This window comes from Orycteropus afer, unplaced genomic scaffold, assembly GCF_000298275.1.
Source record: "Orycteropus afer afer isolate SDZICR_OR568_19922 unplaced genomic scaffold, OryAfe1.0 scaffold00001, whole genome shotgun sequence".
In the NCBI taxonomy this organism is placed as follows: Eukaryota; Metazoa; Chordata; class Mammalia; order Tubulidentata; family Orycteropodidae; genus Orycteropus; species Orycteropus afer.
The window spans coordinates 23271388-23292038 of record NW_006921588.1 but is presented as its reverse complement, the minus strand read 5'-3'; the positions used below and the strand labels follow the sequence as shown (position 1 = coordinate 23292038).

Genomic DNA, 20651 nt, shown 5'->3' with positions numbered 1-20651 from the left:
TACTTCCGTAGTGATATTGCCTCGGAAACCCAAGGAGGAGTCGCTATGAGTTGGGTCCGACTCGACAGCACATAACAACAACAACAACAACATATGCATTGAGAGCTGGACAGTGAACAAGGAAGACTGAAGAAGAGTTGATGCTTTTGAGTTGTGGAGTTGGTGAAGAATACTGAAAATACCATGGACTGCTAAAAGAACTAACAAATCTGTCCTGGAAGAAGTGTAGCTGGAATGCTTCTTGGAAGCAAGAATGGCCAGACTTTGTCTCACCTACTTTGGTCATGTTATCCAGAAGAGACCATTCTTTGGAGAAGGATATCATGCTTGGTAAAGTGGAGGGTTGATGAAGAAGGGGAAGGCCCTCAATGAGATGGACTGACACAGTGGCTGCAACGATGGGCTCAGGTATAGCGGGAATCGTGAGGCTGCCACAGGATTGGGCAGTGTTTCATTCTGTTGTACATAAGGTCCCTATAAATCGGAGACGACTTGACGGCACCTAACAACAACAATAGGAGATTTTTTTCCATCCTACGAGAGAAAAGAGAAATACTTTCCAAGCCTGGTTTGGTTTTAGACTTTCATGTACTTTAAGATTCGTGACAGTGTTTTGGTTTTGCATTTTTAATGTTTGAATGAAAACATTATTTGTGGCATTAAAGTTTGTGAACTTCAGATTAATTAAAAAAATCCTTTTTGAATCAGTGATGAAGAGTGATTGTAGTAAATACTGTCACATTAATCTTTGGCTAACCAGAATTACACCATTAATTGAAGTCTGTGGTAAGCTGAATGTTGTTAAGTCAATCAAAATTCAGTTAGCTTTTAGTAAAGTGGGAAAAATATCAAGACTAAGAAGCATGAGTTTGATTGTAAAATATTACAGTTCTGCTTAATGCTTATTTTAGTGAAAGACAGCTTTTTAGAATGATTTAATATTACCACTGTGCATGTAGTTTAATAGACCATATTCCCTATTTTGTATAGTATTTTGTATAGTTAATTAACAACTGAGTATTATTCAGGCCTTTGAGAATATATATTTAGCAGTGCTTTCAAACTTTCTTTGCTCTTTTGGAGATGTCATTCCCCTTCTAACCTCCTAGTACTTCATTCTCAGCAGATGTTTTTTTCTTCCTATTTCACAGAACAAGGACTCTTTCATTTTCCTTTCTTTCCTCACAGATTCCCAACCACTTACTTCCCCTATGTTACAGTGGAAAAGACATCCTGTTTCCTGACAAAGGAATCCCTCTTATCTCTTCCTCTGTTACCTTCTCATAGATCTTATAAATCAGTTATTCCACCTTTTTCTTATATTTTTCAGTCTGTCTTTTAACTTTTTTTGTTGTTGTTGGCAAATTGGCTTTCCATTCAACAATTCAAACACATGTTGTTGTGTGACATTCATTGCAATGTCCACAGTGTAACAGCACTCTCCCACTTCTTTTTTGTGTTTACTGTTTCTCTTCATCCTTCTTTCCTGCCTTCTTAGCTTTATCTCTGAGCAAATGCTGCCCTTTTGATCTTGTACGGTTGATTGTTCTAATGAGTATTCCTGATATTGTTCACCTTATAATCCTGTCTGTTGTTTGGCTGAAAAGTGAGCCTTGGGGTTGAGTTCACTTTTCTGCTTGAAGGGTATCTAAGTTTGAACCTCTTGCCTTCTGGTTAGCAGTCAAGTGCCTTAGGCACTATACTACCAGAGCTCCCTAAGTATAAAGAAATGCTTTACATTTCATTTATCTACTTATGTCTTAAGTAATTTTGACTTTTAGTACTAACATGACATTTTGTATAGTTTTGGAAAACAAATCTGTCTTGGTTTTCTTATGCTGCTATACCAGACATACCACAAGTGGATGGCTTTAACAAACAGGAATTTATTCATTTACAGTTTAGGAGGCTAGAAGTCCAAATTCTGAGTGAGAGCTCTAGAGCTAGGTGAAGGCCCCTTGACCTTGAGCCTCAGCTCTGCCTCTTATTCTAGGCCCATTGGAGGTAGATGTGTCTCCTGAGGCAGCTGTTGGCTGCTGCGGCTGACAAACCCAAGTCTGCAGGGAAAGTGCCGCAGTCCTAAGATCAGCAGGCAACACAGCAGACTGCTAGTTCAAGTCCAAGAAGAATCTCAATATTGGTAGGCAACATGACAGGCCACTGGTTATGAAGACATTGGTGGAATGTAGGCTGTAAATGGGCCAAAAGCTATAAACCGTCTAAAAGCTTCTCCTTTTATACTGGAAGCAGGCCATACCTTGTAGGCAACTCTTTTGCTGCTGACAGTAGATTCCACCATGGAGTTGATTCCAATCTCTTATGGAGAATAACAGCATCCAGCTGCTGAGTGCTCAAACCACCACCCAGCCAAGATGACCTCAAAATCCTGTATGTTAGATTGATACATTCTTTCTCGGTAGTGATACTGTATCAGCTGTTACTTCAGTTTGGGAAAAAAAGAAAAAGTCATGTTCAAATATGCATATGCTTTCACTAGGCTTACTGTACTTTTGATTACAGGCCTTTTTGCAAATGTGTAATCTGCCTATCAAAGTGGTTTGTAGGTCCAATGCAGAATATATGTCTCCATCTGGTAAGTGTGATTTTTTTTCTTCTCTGTTAATATTCTGCATTGCTAAAATTAGTAATAGTCCATTTTGTACCCAGGTATAAAAATGCCTATTTTTTTTAACCTTCTGAAGAATTTTCACATAGTTTTATGATGTACCAATTGTAGACTTGCCAGTCTTGGGATGCCTGTGTCTGCTTGTTTCAACTCTGGCCAGTGATGGTTACTGGAAAATGTATGAAATAGTAAATATTAAGTAAATGCGTGACCTATGATTCCCCTAGTCTTTCTTATATAAGACTGTTTACTTGTCAGAAAATTTTAATATTAATGAAGCCATTCATTGTTCGTCATGCTTCTCCAAATTACAGTCTCCCATTTACAGGTGGAAAAAGAGATTGTGGAATAATTAGCTTGTTACAGATCTGAGTTAAAGTCATTACTGAAAGTGTGTGTTTCTACCTTTTTCTTTTCCTTAATGCTTTATTTTGGGAGCTCTGGTGATGAAATGCCTAAGGCATTTGACTGCTAACCAGAAGGCTGGCAGTTCAAACCAATCAGCCACTCCTCGGAAGGAAGATTGGGCAATCTACTTCCGTAGAGATACCGCCTTGAAAACCCAAGGAGGGGTTGCTATGAGTCCAGCCCACTCAATGGCAGTGAGCTTGGTTTTTGGTTTGGTAATACTTTATTTTAACAGATTTTTAGATACTTTTAATTGAAGTTTCAGATTTTCTGCTGTTGTTTATGAACAGTGTTGCCTTTTCTGCAATGTCATATATTAGTAGATTAAAGTACCATTTAAATAAATATGATTAAAATAAGTTTTAGCGTAAAAATAGTGCTGCAAAGCTGGTAAGTTAAATAAATATACTTGATAGAATTATAGTTTTGATGGAGCAGTAATAACATAGAAGCACTCCTTTATGAGTAAATCCATTGAGTATAACCATTTGGTATGTGTTACATTGTTTTTTGGGGAGATATTTATCTGTCTGTTCATTGTAGTTAAACATTTTTAAAATCTTAAGTTCTTAAGGGTAGTAATAAATTGTCAAAGGATGTGAAAACGTAACTCCCCATACACTGAAAATTCTACATGAATACATCTACATATTTGTCAGTTTATGAATATACATTAAAAACATTTCCATAAAACAATTTCTAGACTTACAAGCCTAAATATATTTTAAATTTTAAAAGTAGGGCATTCATCGACTCACTTTATGCTGATATTATATATAAGTTTTTATACACTTTACTGAGTCCTGACCAAATGAATTATATTGCTTTGTGTCCACTTAGTTTCTCTGTGTAGTCATGTATATATGTATACATGTATATATGTTCATACATATAAAAAAGTCAGTAAGCTAATGCTAAAGTTTAATCTTTGTTAAATGAGGATAAGCCATATAGTTCATCAGTTTCCTAAAATGACTATACTGTACTTAGTATCACCTAGGTAGTTATCTGCCTTCTTTTTATAGACTCTATGAGAGACAAACACAAGTATTACGAACACATACATACATACATACTCCCAGTCATAGGAGCCCCATGTAGGTAGATGAAAATGGCACTTTCTAGTAAGATATTTAAATTTCATTATATTTCAAATTATTATTCCTTTCATCATGATTTTAAGTAATTGAGGGACCGTTTTTTACATTATTTGCTTATTTGATATTACAGATAGATTTTTAAGGCAGAGAGTAGCTTGGAATAGTCAAAAAACCACTTAGCTAGGAGTTAGGTATCTTTACTCTAATCCTCCTGTGACTTTGTTACATATTAACTATTTCCTTGGGATTCTCCCTGCCCCCTCCCAGCCAGTGACTATGTCATCGAGAAGGTTGAAGTAGATGACATCTAAAGTGCATCCTCTGAATCTATAAACATGTTTGGCAGCATGTTCTTGCTTTCTTTAGAAGTGAAAGTTATAAAAATGATTATTTTGCCTAAAATGAAAAAAAATAGAGCTCCCTCAGTTTTTTTTTTTTTTTTTTTTATAGTAATGTTGACCTTTGATCAATGCCAGAGAATAACTGTTTTTGCCTGTACCTGGAATAATAAAGAGAGAACATTGGTTTTAAGTCAAATTAGTGACAGAAAACATTATTGTTCACTTCTAATTACGTCACCAGAGCTCCTAATTTTGTTGCCTTGATTTTTATATATATCCTTATATTTAGAGATGTATTAGATGAGTACTCATTGACTACTGATACTGCTTCTCTGCTTTAAAATCTATAATGCTCAATATGTATTTTTTTTAAAAACTCCAAACTATGTATTAAAAATGAGAAATACTCACTCTAAAAGTGTTACACCCCCAGTGCCGCCAGTCTAGGGATTCATTCATGAAAAATTCTCATTCTCAGATCATTTTATCTCAGAAAGTCTGCACTTACAAAGTAGTTACAAGATTTATAAAGAGGTAGAATAAAAGAATGTAGAATCTAGTGTTCTTATATTGGTAACATGGAAGTGTCTTGTGTGGAAATGTCTTCTGAATGTATCTATTGAACTATTGTGTTCCAAAAGGCCTGCTTCCTTTGTAATGCATGTTATCCTATCGCTGCAGATGAGGCTTTTGTTGGTGCTGCGCACCTCATCCATTACCCTTAGGCTGACTGAGCCAGAGAGGAGGGAATCTGTTGAAAAGGAGCATGAGGAAGCCTGCTGTTAGTGTGAACTCTATTTGAACTAGGTCTGACAGCAGGTTTCCTCCTCTGGCATTTGAGACCTTCTTGCTATTTGAGGTTCTCTTCATCTCTGATTAATTTAATCAAGTATTAGTATGTATTAAAATGAGATAGTACTCAATGAGAAGTCAACTTTTATAAGCGTATTACTTGTTCTTTTCCCTCACATGTTTTGGGAACATAGTTTGTGTTATTACCTCACAAACTAGCATACCTTCAAGGATTGATAGTTCTCTTAATTCTTGATATTTCGGGGCCAAAGACATTAATGGGCTAAGGATATTAATGTACCAGTTTGTGCAAACAATATTGACCTTAATGGGAAATCAGATATTTGAATTGGAAGACATAAAAACAAAAGGTTTCTTAAATGTAGTTTAAAATACTGGTTGATTAATTGTACTCTGGAGGCAAAGCCCAGTTGAATATCTTTGAAAGTTATCAGTGGTCATGAACCAATGTCCTAGTTTAGTAATTTCGATAATTAGCATTTATTGCTTTACAGTGATTTGCTAGTGTTAGTATTGCAGTATGTTGGTAGATACAAGTGAAGAACTCAAGAAGTCAATCTATTCTTTTTTGTTTTAAAATTAGTTGGTAACCAGTGTTTAAAAATTTCTAGAACTCAACATACATTTGTTTACAGTTTTTAAAAAAAGTTCAGTTTAATGAAATCTCTGTATTAATAAAATGTATCGCAATTTTATGTTGATTTCCTTTTGTTAGCATAGACTTTAATTTACTGTTTTCATGCATTTTTTTTCCTCAACAGGTAAAGTACCTTTTATTCATGTGGGGAATCAAGTTGTATCAGAACTTGGTCCCATAGTCCAGTTCGTTAAAGCCAAGGTAATAAAAAAAAGATATTAAATGGATTTGATTATATTGACTCTTATATAAGCCATTCATCATTCTTAAACCTGTCTTAACATTTACATTGATTTTAACATAGTTTTATAAACTATTGTGGAAATTATTCTAAAATAGAAGTTGGTTATTTTCCTCTCATAATGTAAATTAGTGGCACAAGAGTTAGCTTGATTTTTCCAAAATGGTAGATAATTTTCCAATTTATGTATATGAGAATTTTGGTCATAAATGAAAACTGTTAGATTGTTATAAAATGCCAGATTAACCTTTGAGAAGGGAGATAAGCTATGTTTAGAAGTTAATGTGCTAATCTATTCATTTGAATTATTCAGCTTTTCATTTATTCAGTTTAGATTTCAATAGTTACCAAGGACTACTGCCATTAACATTTTGGGAACTGTGCTTCCAAAACTTTATGTATATGTAGAAAATATAGACATACTTTTATGTGTTGGGAGCTCTGGTGGTGCCGTGCCTAAGGCACTTGACTGCTAACCAGAAGGCTGGCAGTTCAAATCCACCAGCTGCTCCTCAGAAGGGAGACTTGGCAATCTACTTCTATAGAGATTCTGCTTTGGAAACCCAAGGAGGGGGTTGCTATGAGTTGGAACTGACTCAGTGGCAGTGAGTTTGGTTTTATTTTGTTGTTTTTTATGTGTTATTTTGCAACTTGACTTTTAAAATCATCAATATGTTTGGAGATTTTTCCATGTTAATGACTATAGTTGCAAATCATCCTTTTTAGTTGTTGTATAGCATTTTGTTGTATGGATGTGTTATAATTGATTTACTCGAGCCTTTATTGATGGGCATTTAGGTTGTTGCCAATTTTTGCTCTTATAAGGAGTACTAACACAAGTATTCTTGTAATAAACACTTGAACATTTGCCTATCTCCTTAGGATAAATTCCTAAGAGTGATATTGAATGATATTGCAATGTCATAGTGTATGCACTTTTATCAGATTGCCAGATTGAATTAAAGGTTATATCTTTCTATGCATCTACCAGTTACTATAGTGTTTTGCTGTTGTTTTTACCAGTTGCTGTTGAATTGATTTCAAATCTGTTACCCTGTGTTTTCCTGACACTATTTTTTTTTCATCACTGACCACTTTATAAGTAATACATATTAATGTTTTAGCATTTCTTTTATTACAAATAAGGTTAGTTTCTTAAAAAATCTTTTTTTTTCTTTTGTGAAATAATTGTTAATATAAAATTGTCCAGTAAAAGATACATTTTTATAATGAGAAATAAATACTAATAATATTTTGTAGTGATAATAGAATATTAAATATGCCTCATAAAAATAATTTTGTTTTAGGAACAGTTTTGGAAATTAATCCATTGGCTATTTCTAGTAGACACATTGATGTTGTATTACTTGCTAGTAAGATAACTGAAAGTTTTTGTATATTTAATATAATGCTGTTTTAAATTTTTTTAAATTCCCTTCAGGGCCATTCGCTTAGTGATGGGTTGGATGAAGTCCAAAAAGCAGAAATGAAAGCCTACATGGAATTAGTCAACAATATGCTGTTGACTGCAGAGGTATAATACAAGATAATAGGGCTTAAAAGTAAGCTCCTCCCCCCAAATATAATCTTTTTTATGTGTTAGAATCATCAAGAAATAAAAAAATAGTCCAAATTGTAAGGCTAAGCTGATTATCCACATTATTTAATCATTATATTTGAACAAGTTCCCTGACATTTGAGTTATAATTTTCTTGTTTATAAAAAGGGATGATTCTTACCCACTCACTATTTTATTTCACTCTTGTGAAGTTTACTTAAGTAATATCTATACAATACTTTAATGGTATTTAGAGATGTACTATATGAATAAGGAATACTATTTTTATAAGGTATCATCATTAAATTTAATGAGTCTCTACACTCATATTAGCCAGGGGGAAAAAACTCTCCTATGTGACTTTTATAAAGTTGGCTTATAAAAAATTACTATGGCAAGAAATAACATTTTTAAAAATCTGTTTTCGTTATTCTAAAGTTTTAGTGACTGTTCTTTTGTTCCAGCTGTATCTTCAGTGGTGCGATGAAGCTACGGTAGGGGAGGTGAGTGTTCTGCAGCATTTATCTTAATTAAAGTTTAATGAGAAAACACTTTTGCTCAGAATCGCAAGTCCCTGGCTCATAAATGAAACATTATGGTTTATACCATTAGTGATATAGTTTTTCACTTACTTTAATTTTGCTTGCACATACAATTTAGAGAAGCTATGTGTCATTGTTTGATATAACTGGTTGCAAAGTACATAAAAGTTTATATATTTTTAAAACAAATGGTTTAAAATTTTTATTTTTTAGACTGCAAGCTATGTATTTTTTTCCCAAATTGTTCTATTTGTGTTCTCTGAGAATAAATTTCCCTCAGAATTTCATTTGTGAAAATAGTGTTTGTTTTCAGAAAGAACCGTGTTTTTAACAATAATCTCTCTGCTTTAGATTACTTATGCTAGATATGGCTCTCCTTACCCTTGGCCTCTGAACCATGTTTTGGCCTATCAGAAACAGTGGGAAGTCAAACGTAAGATGAAAGCTATTGGATGGGGTAACAAGACTCTGGACCAGGTCAGTTCAAGTTGAAATGACAACTTTTATGCATTAAAAACTTATTCTTTGTGTTGATACTCCATTTAAAAAATAATATATAAAAAAAATATATTACATAATATAAAATTAGCAAACCATTTGATGATTATTCTAACATGAAGTAATTATTGTATGATTCATTTTATAAAAATCACATATGCTTAATGTAAAAAATTTATATAATACAGAAAAGTTTTAAAAGGATAGAAAAATTGCCTGAAATTCTATCAACTGGAAATTTCCACTGTTAACAACTTGGAGGACATTCTCCTAGATGTATCTTAATAAAAATTCCATTAAATGGGATATTTTACCTGCCACTTTATAGTGTATACATTGTGGGCATCTTTTATGTCAATAAATATAGATGTGCAGCATCAGGACTTAAAAAAAACATACCCTGTCAATACAATGCTTAATCTATGTGTTTGTCTTTGGTCCTAAATATACTGAAGTAGCAAAATGAAAAAATGTGTATCTTGTCAAGGTCATGAGTTTGAGCATCATTAAGCTAATTAATGTCTCTCTTTCACTAATCCTAGCTAGCCATCTCACTGATGTGTGCCTTTAGCCACAAGGGGGATTGGGTAAATGAACAGGAGTAAATAAAATCCATCTCTACTAGCGGGAAAACAAGTGAAATGCTTTTACTCATGATGGGTCAGCAGTGTCATCTATGGAACAGATTATTTTATGCAAAGTCATTTGAAAATATGGATTAAAGAAAACACTTTTGTGGGGATTGGAATTTTGAGAGAAGCTTTCTCAATGATGATCTTTATATTGTAACTTAAATGTACTTGCATTTAAAGGAAATATGCTCTCAGTTTTTCTTACTTATTCTATATACATAGTCTGTAAACAAACAAACAAAAAAAACAAACCAAACTCACTGCCAATCTAGTTGATTCGACTCATAGCAAACCCTCCTGGGGTTTCTGAGGCGATATCTCTATGGAAGTAGATTGCCCACTCTTCCTTCTGAGGAGTGGCTGGTGGGTTTGAACTGCCAGCTTTCTGGTTAGCAGTCAGATGCCTTAGGCACTTTGCCACCAGAGCTCCTGCTATAGTCTATAGTCGGATTAAATATAGTACAAAAGATTAACCTAATTTATGTTTTTGTTGTAAAATGTGACGTAAATTAAGTTTTAGACACCGTTCATTGTTTTTCTCATTGAAATATTTTTCTTTGGGGTCTGTTGCCTATACCAGGTCTTAGAAGACGTAGACCAGTGCTGTCAAGCTCTTTCTCAAAGACTGGGAACACAACCATATTTCTTCAATAAGCAGTAAGAAGTTTTATTTTTTCAGTATTTTTAGGTTGCAGATTTCTTTCATGACAGAGGATTGTTTTTTCCTCAAGAAGTGACACCAATAATAAACAGCCACATTATCATGTTGTAACATTTTTTTTATCATCTAATAAATTAGATAAATAATATATGAAACTGAGTTATGATAATTCAGTAAGTATAATTTATGAAGATTTAGGTCTTTAACATTTATCTTTGCACTCATCAGATATTTATTTAACATTTCTTATGTGTTAGGCACAGTGCTAGATTCTGGGAGACCATGATTTCTCAAATTCAGTCCTTACCATTAGGAATTTCTTTTAAGGGCAGATATATATATCAATCATTATTATATAATAGGATAAGGTTATAACAAAGGTAATTTGAGGTGCTATTTTTAGAACTATGAAATCTTAACAAGATTCTAAACTTGTACCGTTAAAACATGACAATGCTACTAGTGTAACCATAACCAAAAAATAAAAACAAACTCACTGCTGTTGAGTCATATTTGACTCTAATGACCCTTTCTTGGGTTTCCAAGGCAGTATCACTGTGGGAGTAGATTGCCCAACCTTCCTCTGAGGAGTGTCTGGTGGGTTTGAACTGCCAGCCTTCTGGTTAACAGTCAAATGCCTTAGACACTAAGCTACCATAGATGTCTTTAATAGGGTGCTACCCAGGGGACTAGAAAAGTGAATAAAACTAAACAATAAAAAATATTGTTGTGTGGATACACACTGTTACAAACTTATTTATCTTTTAAAGATTAATGAAAATATTTATAAAGCATGGAAATAGATATAAAGGAGATGGATTAAATATATATGTATGTATGTATATAAACCAAGGAATTCATCTTTCATTAAGGTAGTATTTTTGCAACTTGAAAAGAATCTGTAAATGTAGGTAAAAATGGATATTCCTCTTTTACAAACATTTTTACGATTTTAATATATCAAAATCAGCTATCCTGTGATCCATTTAAGATGAGCTTAAATTAGGATTTTAATTTCAGTGGTTTGCTTAGAAATTGTAACCTCTTTTTGGATTTTTAATAAAAATGTCTTGCTTTTTAGATTGCTACCAATTTTTTAAAAGCTTTATTTGCTATTATTTATTTTATGTTCAAATATATTCATCTTCTGTAGCCATATGAAACATCTTTTGGTGGGGATTGGATAATAGATTTGACGATAGCTTGGAAATATTTAAATTATATTACTTCATGGTATAAGTAATGCATACTATATAGTACTGATACTAAAGTAAAATTTGGGGTCTGTTGATCTCTGAAGCAGAAAGGTCACAGAGTTCAAACCATGAAATCCTCATAGGTAAAGCTTCTACAGCTATGTTCCTAGGGATATGTGCTATGCAGATCCTTTCCACTTGTTTAGTCCCTATGTTAGTATTATGTAGTTCTTTTACTTTCTGATACAGGAATTCTTTGGAGTTGAAAAGCTCAGAAGGGGTGTATTTTATTGTTTGAAGTGCATCATTCTGAGAGTTGATTTTGTTATGCACACTGTCTTCAGAGGAGCCCAGAAGAATAAATCTAACTTATTTTTCTCCTTGTTTAAACCCAATGGCAAAGAATTAGTAACCAGGGATCATTGGGCATGCAGTTCAGTGGAACTATCAAGATAACTTTTTTCTTCATAAAGGAATAATTATATTTAGTTATAATGAAAAATTCAAAATTTAGAACACATGTAAAACCAAAGGCTTGCTTTTGAGGAATTGCTTAATTAATACTGAGATGTAGGTTTTAAAATAATTTTACCTTCCATGAGGCATAAACAGATAAACATTTTATCCTAACAAATAATTATGTTTGAAGAATGGAATAGATTTAATCCTTAATTTTAATTTTGCCTAATTACTTACTTAATATTAGAATTGAAATAAACTGCATTTATGTATTATCACTTTGTTGCAAAATTTTTCTCATTTCTTTGTCTATAGCAGGAATCATTACTTTGTGAGACTGTAGCTTAATGAATAGAGCACTTGCCTAAGTCAGGATATATGGCATTGGACTCCCAAGTCAGGGGCCCTGAATTCTAGTCTTGGCTCTAACTTACTCTGAACTGGGGCATATTACTTTTATTTTCCTGTGTATCTCCCACAGCTCACTCCCTCCAATAAAAATTAGAACTAGCTTTCCTCCTAGTTTACCTGCTGGGGATGTTAAGGGGACTCATGTGAGAAGCCAAATGCTTTAATGGATAAGAGAAAGGAAGGGTGGTTAAGGGAAATCTTGGAACAATAATAGTAATTGGGACAAGAGGACAAAGAAGGTAAATAGTAAGAAGGAAAAAGGAGAGTGAATTTGAAAAAAAAATAGAAATAATACAAGACACATATTAACGTGTCTTTTTTTAAAAAAAATTGTTTATAATATATAATGTTAGTAGCTTTAAAATATTTAAAACAATTTTGAAACAAAATCGTAATGTTACTTGTGCTGTCTTACTGATGTGTTATCTTTCAAAACACCTACACTAAACTACTTGACACTTACTCCCTCTCAAGTAGTGAATGTGGTCACAGAAGGATAAAATAAAGTTTTCTTAAAGTGATCTTTTCATGTTACTACTTTAATAAAGGAAAATAAAGAATAGAAAAATATCTTTTTGTTTTTCTAAGTGTAATAAGGGTAGAAAGAGCTATATTATTCTAAAGCATTTATGAGGTCCTTACAGATTGGATGCTTTCCAGACAAACCCTATTAGCTGGAAGAAGCTCAATACATGTTGGTTAAACTAGATTCAATTAAATGAGAAATTGGAGAAGGAGTTTGATATGAAAAAGAAAAAATACTGTTACAAACCATTAAGTAAAGGAAAATATTTGAAGATACATGTTTATATATTGATGAGAGAGCATATTGAGGAAATGTTGCCCTCCACCCCCCCAAAAATTGAGTTATTAAGATGGAAAATTTCATTGATCTTGGACATAGGATTTTATTAAATTTTGTTCAGTTAAAAAATTACTAGTTAAGAAAAATAAAGGGAGATCACTAAAATATTCTAAGGCAAAATATAGAGAAAAGGTTAATGGCAAGGAGTTTGATTGACAAACTTGAATGACAGTCCTAAAGATCAATAATTGGTGTATAAGGAAAGGATGTGTAGATTACATCTAGTAGTAGGAAGAGATGACAAGTTACTAGTATCTTGGCAAAGAAAAGTTAGGGAACAGTCAGATTAAATTATGTTTTTAAAACTAGACTGATAGTATAAAAGGTATAAAAAAGAAAAAAGATAGAATCATAATGAATAAAGAAAACAAAAAGATGAGAGCCAGAAAAATTTTAAATGGAAAAGGTTAGGAAAACATTCACATTTTACACTATAGTTTTTATTTTGATATTCAAATGAAAGAATAGTAGATAACCAACAGAAATATGGAAAGAATGATAAACACAAGTTGAGAGCACAACAAATTTCTTGAGGTGTTAAAAATATATTTGTATATCACTCTGGAATACTTTTCTAATAAAAAGTCTATAAAGATAAATGAGACAATATGTATGAAAGATTTTAGAGTTATTAGGAGAGTTGCTATAATCCACAAACTATTTAGTAAGTGGAATAGTGGAAAGTTATGTTTTCTTTTCATAAGGTAAAAGAAAGATAATTAAAACCAGAAGTATCTGAAGATCTTGGCTTGATTAAATAATTCAGAAGATATACTGCATAAAGTGTATTTTTGCTGTTGCTGATGTCTCTCATAGGAGTTTTTCCAAGTTTATTGCTTGTCTTTTTAATTTCAGGTCAGGTTTAATTTGGTATAATTTACATATAGTAAATTGCCACTTTTTGATGTATACGTCTATGAGTTTTACCAAAGGTATAGAGTTGTGCCTGCAGCTTGTCTGCCGGTTTGTCGTAATAAGTTATGGATAACATTGTGAAGAAAGGGAATTCCAGAACACTTAATTGTGTGCATGAGGAATGTCTACATAGACCAATAGGCAGTTGTTAGAACAAAACAAGGGATACTGCATAGTTCAAAATTAGAGAAGGTGTGCGTTAGGGTTGTATCCTCTCACCATACTTATTCAGTCTGTATGCTGAACAAATAATCTTGAGAAGCTGGACTATAGGAAGAAGAACATGGCATCAGGATTACAGGAGGACTCATTGAGAAGCCAGTAATATGCAGATGATACCACTTTGCTTTCTGAATGTGAGGAAGATTTGAAGCACTTACTGATGAAGATCAAAGACTGTATCCTCGACACAAGAGAAAAATCCTCACAACTGGATCAATGAGCAACATCATGATAAATGAAGAAAAGGTTGAAGTTGTCAAGGATTTAATTATACTTGGATCCATAATCAATGCCCATGGAAGCAGCAGCTAAAAAATCAAATGACATACTGCATTGGACAAACCTACTGCAAAAGACCTCTTTAAAGTGTTAAGGAGCAGATGTCACTTGAAGATTAAGGTGGGCCTGACCTAAGCCATGGTGTTTTCAGTCACCTCACATGCATGTGAAAACTGGACAATGAGTAAAGACCAAAGAAGAATGGATGCCTTTGAATTACGGTGTTAGTGAAGAATATTGAATGTTCCATGGACTGTCAGAAGACCAAACAAATCTGTCTTGGAAGAAATGCAACCAGGATGTTCCTTAGAAGCAAGGATAGCAAGACTTTGGTCATGTTAACAGGAGGGGCCAGTCCCTGAAGAAGGATATCATGCTTGGTAAAGTAGAGGGTCAGTGAAAAAGGGGCAGACCCTCAATGGATGAACTGACACAATGGCTGCAATAATGCGCTGAGGTAAGCAACAATTGTGGAGATGATGCAGGAGCCCGGGCATTGTTTCGTTCTGTTGTACATAAGGTCACAATGAATTGGAACTGACTTGATGGCACCTAACAACAAATAGTAATGTAACTACTGTCACAAAGTCTGCTTTTTAAAATGAAAGAATTATGGGCATTGGTAATTTTTTTGTGTCAGAATCAATTTGTGTAAGCCCTTGCTGAAATTTGTAACGAAAATATGAAAAATATTGGTTAAAAGTTATGTGAATGAATGTCACTGAATTCTACTCTTAAAAATGGTAGGTGTGGTAGTTGAGGTTATGTGTGCTTGGCTGGGCCTGGATGTTGTGATTCCCCGTGGTGAAACAAGTAGTCAACCCCATGGTGGAATCTACTGTGAGCAGTTGAGTAGCTGCCTTAAGGATGTGGTCTGCTTCTAATCTGTAAGAAGACACTGTGAGAAAAATCTTGAGCTTTTTGGCACATCTGGATACTGCATTTGGCCGTTTCATCTCATTGGCCAGCCATGTTGTCTGCTGATCTTGAGACTGTTTCTGGACTTGAACTAATGGCCTGCTGTATTGCTTGATAATTTTGGGAATGTGCCATTTTACTTGTCAACCTTGGGTTTGTCAGTCTCAACAGACAGCAGCTGCCTGAGTTGAGATGTCTCCAGCTCCATGGGGCTGGGCACAAGAGGCAGAGCTAAAGCCTAAGGTCAAGGGGCTTTCACCTGTCCCCTATAACTGACACTTTGAACTGGGACTTCTAGCCTCTTAAACTGTAAGAGAGCAAACTCCTGTTTGTTAAAGTCATCTATTTGTGGTATATTTTCTGTTAGAGCAGCACTAAAGGACCATAACAATAGGCAAATGTTTTGTTATATATGTTTTATAAAAAGGGAATAAATCCCTCAAACTTAAAAATGTGATGCATATTTATGTATTTATGTGTGTAAAACTGAATATATGAAAAAAACTTGATGTATATACACATGTATAAACCATCACTCAGAAACCCAAGGAGGTGTCGCTATGAGTCGGATCCGACTTGAAGGCATATAACAACAACAATGAAGAATATAGTAATGTTAAGTACCACATGGAGAGTTAAAATAGGATCATGTGACAGTAAGCGACTGTGTGACCACTTTAGTTTGAGTGGTCAGGGGAAGCTTCTTTTTAAGCCTTATTCTGAATAACAAGCAGCAGCCAGTGATGTCATGTTCAGGGGAAGAGTATCTTAGGCATCAGGAATAGTTGTCACCAAGGCCCAAAGATTGGCTTGAGCTTGTTATGTTCTGAAGAAAAAAGCAAGGTCAATTTGTTTGTGTTGAGAGAGGGGATGGGGTAGAATGGTAGATGATGAGAGTGAAGAGGTAGGCAGGGGCTAGGTCATCCAGGCTTTGTATGGTTATGGTGAGGAGTTTGGCATTTTTAGTCTAAGTGGAATGGAAATCCATTTGGATATTTTAAGCTTGGGTGACATTTAAAAAAAAATTACTCTGGCTACTGGGTGGAGAATGAATAGAAACAGAGAGTCATTAGGAGACCATTGCAGTGGTCGAGATGAGAGATGCTGGTGGCTTAGACTAGGAGATGATAAGAGACTGGGTTGAGTTGAGGGCATTCAAGGTATGTTTTGGAGGTAGTGTCTCACTGGGCTTGCTGATATGGAAATAAAAAGATAAAAGAAAAAATTCGAAGGAAACTCCTAGATACTTGGTTTGAACAGCTAGGTGGGTAGTGGTACCTTTTATGTTGGAAAGATGGGGGCTGAGCAGTTTGAGATACATCCAGCATTTAAGAGAAGATGTCCTGTAGACATCTGAACCTATGAATCTGGAGTCCAAGGGAGAAACTAGGCCTGGAGATAAATATTTTGGAGTTAGTGGCACGAAGATGCTATTTAAAGCCATGCTACTGCGTGAGGTTGTTTGTCAATAGTTTTCAAGAACACGTATCTAGTGGTAAAGTTAGGACTAAAACTTCATTTGTTTTACCCCAAAATCTATTCTTCTTTCATTAAACCAGATTACCCCAACATATTTTCACAGCTGGGTAGACTGACCAGTATTTTCTCAAAAACTTTCTTACTACAGGACTGACAGCAATAATTAGTTCATATAAGGATGTTATTTTCTCCTATTAGTAACGTTGTATTAATAATTATTTTATTATAATGTAGATTGGTAATGTTCCTTTATAGACCATTAGTAATGAGGTAGATAAATTTCATTTTTTGTTAGTAATGTATAATTAAAGGGAAAAAAAATCCTAATTTCTTTTTATTGTTGAGGCTGTGTCTATGATTATTTATGTTTTCTTCAAAAAGTTAAATTACTTTAGAGGTGGTAAAATTAAAGTTAACTCATATTGTTGATGTGTTGTTGGGTAATCAGGTTGTCAGTTTGTTGTCTTCCATCATCACCAAGCAAAGTCATTGGTGCTTTGACAATACTTTATGCATTTGTCAAAGCACTTACTGAACTGTGTGTCCATATCTTAAAGTATCTTTCTTGTTTTTTTGTCTCTAGTATCTAGTATAGTTCCTGGCACATTGGAGACCTGCTATATTTTTTTTTAATGATTAAATTATTGAACAAAATGAATCTTATCCATTGCACATACATTATTTTAAACCATTTAATTGGTAATCATACAACAGAAGTTTTGTTTTGATTCATCTCAGAATAATACAACTATTTCATAAAGCAAGTCATAAAACTAACAAATCATAGTTTAGAAGTTTGTGTTTGTTTTCCCCATATCTTATAATAGGAGCTCTAAAATTCTATTGAGTTGGTACGCTTCTTTTCTTCTGTGACTTTTCTTTTAAATTAATGAATGAAATGTTTTTGTATATAGTATATTTTATATCATAAAAGTTAAATGCCACCCATGATCCTCTGATTCTCCTTTTGTTTTAGGCCTACTGAACTAGATGCACTGGTATTTGGGCATTTGTATACCATTCTTACCACGCAGTTGACTAATGATGAACTTTCTGAGAAGGTGAAAAACTATAGCAACCTCCTTGCTTTCTGTAGAAGAATTGAACAGCATTATTTTGAAGATCGAGGTAAAGGCAGTACATCTATCAGGTTATCTTAGAGTTACTTGTTGATTTAGTTGGTATTAAAAAATAAAATCTGATTTTTGAAATACATGTTATTGGAATGTGATAATACATAATGGAATTGAAGGTTTAAAACCAAAAGCTTTACTTTGGAAACCTCAAAACAAATTATGTAATGTATTCTTTACATGTACTTTCTACTGTTCTTCCTGTACACATTAAAATAATTATGAATTATTCTAATTGATGTATTATACTCTGTGTATCTTGAAATTTTTGTTTCGTTGAAACATGTATGCATATAAAAAAATAAAGCTTAAATAATTGTATGGATGTGACATTTACTTTCTTTTCTTTTGAAATACACACGCTGAGCTTTATACACGTGGAATATACAGTGTCTTTTCAAAGACAAGTGATTTGTGTTACATACTCTGGGATCTAGCTAGATACATGGTGAACCTGATCATAGGAAAAATGTTCTTAAAATGCCCTCAGAAAATGTGAATGTTTACATGGCTAATTAATTACTGTAACAGGTTAACATTTAAAAGCTTTCTTCCTATAGAAATGTAATTGGTGTAATTGGCTTAAAAACATTTCATCAGAGCAGCTGTAAGTTACATTTGATAAAGGGATCAGTTCCAAGATCTTATTTTTTTAAAGATGAGAACATTTTAATAATGCCATTTTACTTCTTTTGCAGGATTGGGAAGATAGTTTTTACAGAAATATCAATGAAAATTTCTAGATAAGCAATAATGGTTATACTTTGTATCCTTTTCAAGTTTTCTAATGTTTTATAAAACTAGGGATGCTGTAGAGTCAGGAGTAATAATCATTTCTTGAAAATATCTAGATTAATAGTACTTTTATATACCAAACATTTTTAACTCATTTAATTTTTATGAGAACACCGTGAAGTTTATTATCCCTGGTTTACAGATGAGGAAATGGAGAGACAGGAACTATAATAACGTAGGCACTCTGTTGGCACAGTGGTTAAAGCATTCGGCTGCTAACCAAATTGCAGTTTGAACCCACCAGCCGCTCTTCAGGGGAAAAGTGAAGCAGTCTGCTTCTGTAAAGATTTACAGCTTTGGAAACCCTGTGGGGCAGTTAGTTCTACTCTGTCCTGCAGAGCCATGTGAGTTGGAATAGACTCAATGGCAGTGGGTTTTTGCCCATGGTCATAGAGTTAGTTAAGGGGTAGGTAGAAATCAAATCTAGGCAGTCTGCTGTCACTTAACTTTAAACCACTTCCTATGTTGTCCCCCTTCCCCCAAGATGATGGATTTTTACTATATAAGGGATATGTTAGGTTCTTCTTAACCCAAATCCCACATAAATTTTGGGTACTCTCTGTGGACTATAGTGCTATTATAGTTTTCCTGAACTAATTTTGTACTGTATGATTATTATTAAAATAAAATCCCGGTTACCTATGTTTTTGTATGATTTTTATGACTAGTTTATTTGTGTATATATTTTTTTGTTTTTAATGATCTTTTTTTCTTTTAATATTACCACCACATTCATTTAATTGTACAAAAACCGAGCTCTGGTAGCATAGTGGCTAAGACACTTGCCTGCTAACCAGACGGTGGTTCAAACCCACCAGCCACTCCTCGGAAGGAAGGTTGGGCAATCCTACTTCCGTAGTGATACTGCCTCGGAAACCCAAGGAGGGGTTGCTATGAGTCGGGGCCGACTCGACGGCACATAACAACAACAACAACAACATATGAAATCTAGACTTTTTTCCTTGAAGTTTTGGGTATAAAGATATTGTATCAGCATGGACTATAATATTTGAATATTAATGTTACAACTGGCTGATCTAAATAAGAGGAACATGCTGAGACAGCGGTAGTTTATTCCAAGTTGAGATATTTACTCTTATTTAATTAAGACTTACTATCTGTGGATTGGAGTCCCTCTTGGCTCAAACACTCTTTTACTAGCCAACAAACAGATCGGCAGTTTGAACCCACCTGGAGGCACCTAGGGAGGCCTGGCAGTCTGCTTCTAAAAAGTCACAGCCTTGAAAACCCTGGGGAGCAGTTCTACTCTGCCCACATTGGGTTGCCATGAGTCAGAACTGACTTGAGACAACTACCACCACCACGTATAGATTGCTTTGGAGAGGTCTTGGTGTTCTTCGGTCTTGAGGTGAATCACCATCAAAACGGAATGCATTGGAAAATGGAAACCTTGACATCCATTGTGGTGATTCAGTTTCCTGGCTTTATCTTTTAAATTTGGGTTCATAAAGTCCAGTCACAATAGCTAAAAATTATCACTGGAAAGTCGATGATGCTGTTCCCATTTACTCAGTTTGCTGTTAGGAGAGCTAAACGTTACTTGTCTGTCAAATGCTTGTGTGCATTCTACTTCTTGGTCATATTTTGTAGTCTTGTCTCAGCCATTTATATCTACATATACATGAAACTTAATTTGTAACTTTATTGAACCTTAAATAAAAGGAACTGTTTAAAAGTGTGATTATATCTGGGCTGATATAAATATTTTCTTAATCTTATTTTTAAGTTCCTAAGAATGCATTTTAATTCTTTATAGCTTTAATATTTATTGTCATGGCATCACATTGCTATCTGTAGTTTTTTTTTTTACGTTTTCATCATATTATGTTAATCAAATTTGTGGTAAGACTATTAAAAGCTTCTCAGCTTACTTAAGGGCACTTTTTTTTTTTTTTTTTTTT

The 20651-nt window shown here is 34.0% G+C and overlaps 1 protein-coding gene across 1 annotated transcript in view; it reads left to right on the top strand.

Annotated features, from left to right (window-relative positions):
* Positions 1-17961, top strand: part of MTX2 (metaxin 2) — a 46746-nt gene extending 28785 nt beyond the window's left edge. The window contains exons 4-10 of the mRNA XM_042781009.1: positions 2521-2593; positions 6050-6126; positions 7608-7700; positions 8189-8227; positions 8618-8743; positions 9977-10053; positions 17778-17961. Coding sequence (XP_042636943.1) covers positions 2521-2593; positions 6050-6126; positions 7608-7700; positions 8189-8227; positions 8618-8743; positions 9977-10053; positions 17778-17961 — 669 coding nt within the window. The remainder of the gene's footprint in view (positions 1-2520; positions 2594-6049; positions 6127-7607; positions 7701-8188; positions 8228-8617; positions 8744-9976; positions 10054-17777) is intronic.
* Positions 17962-20651: the final 2690 nt, after the last annotated feature.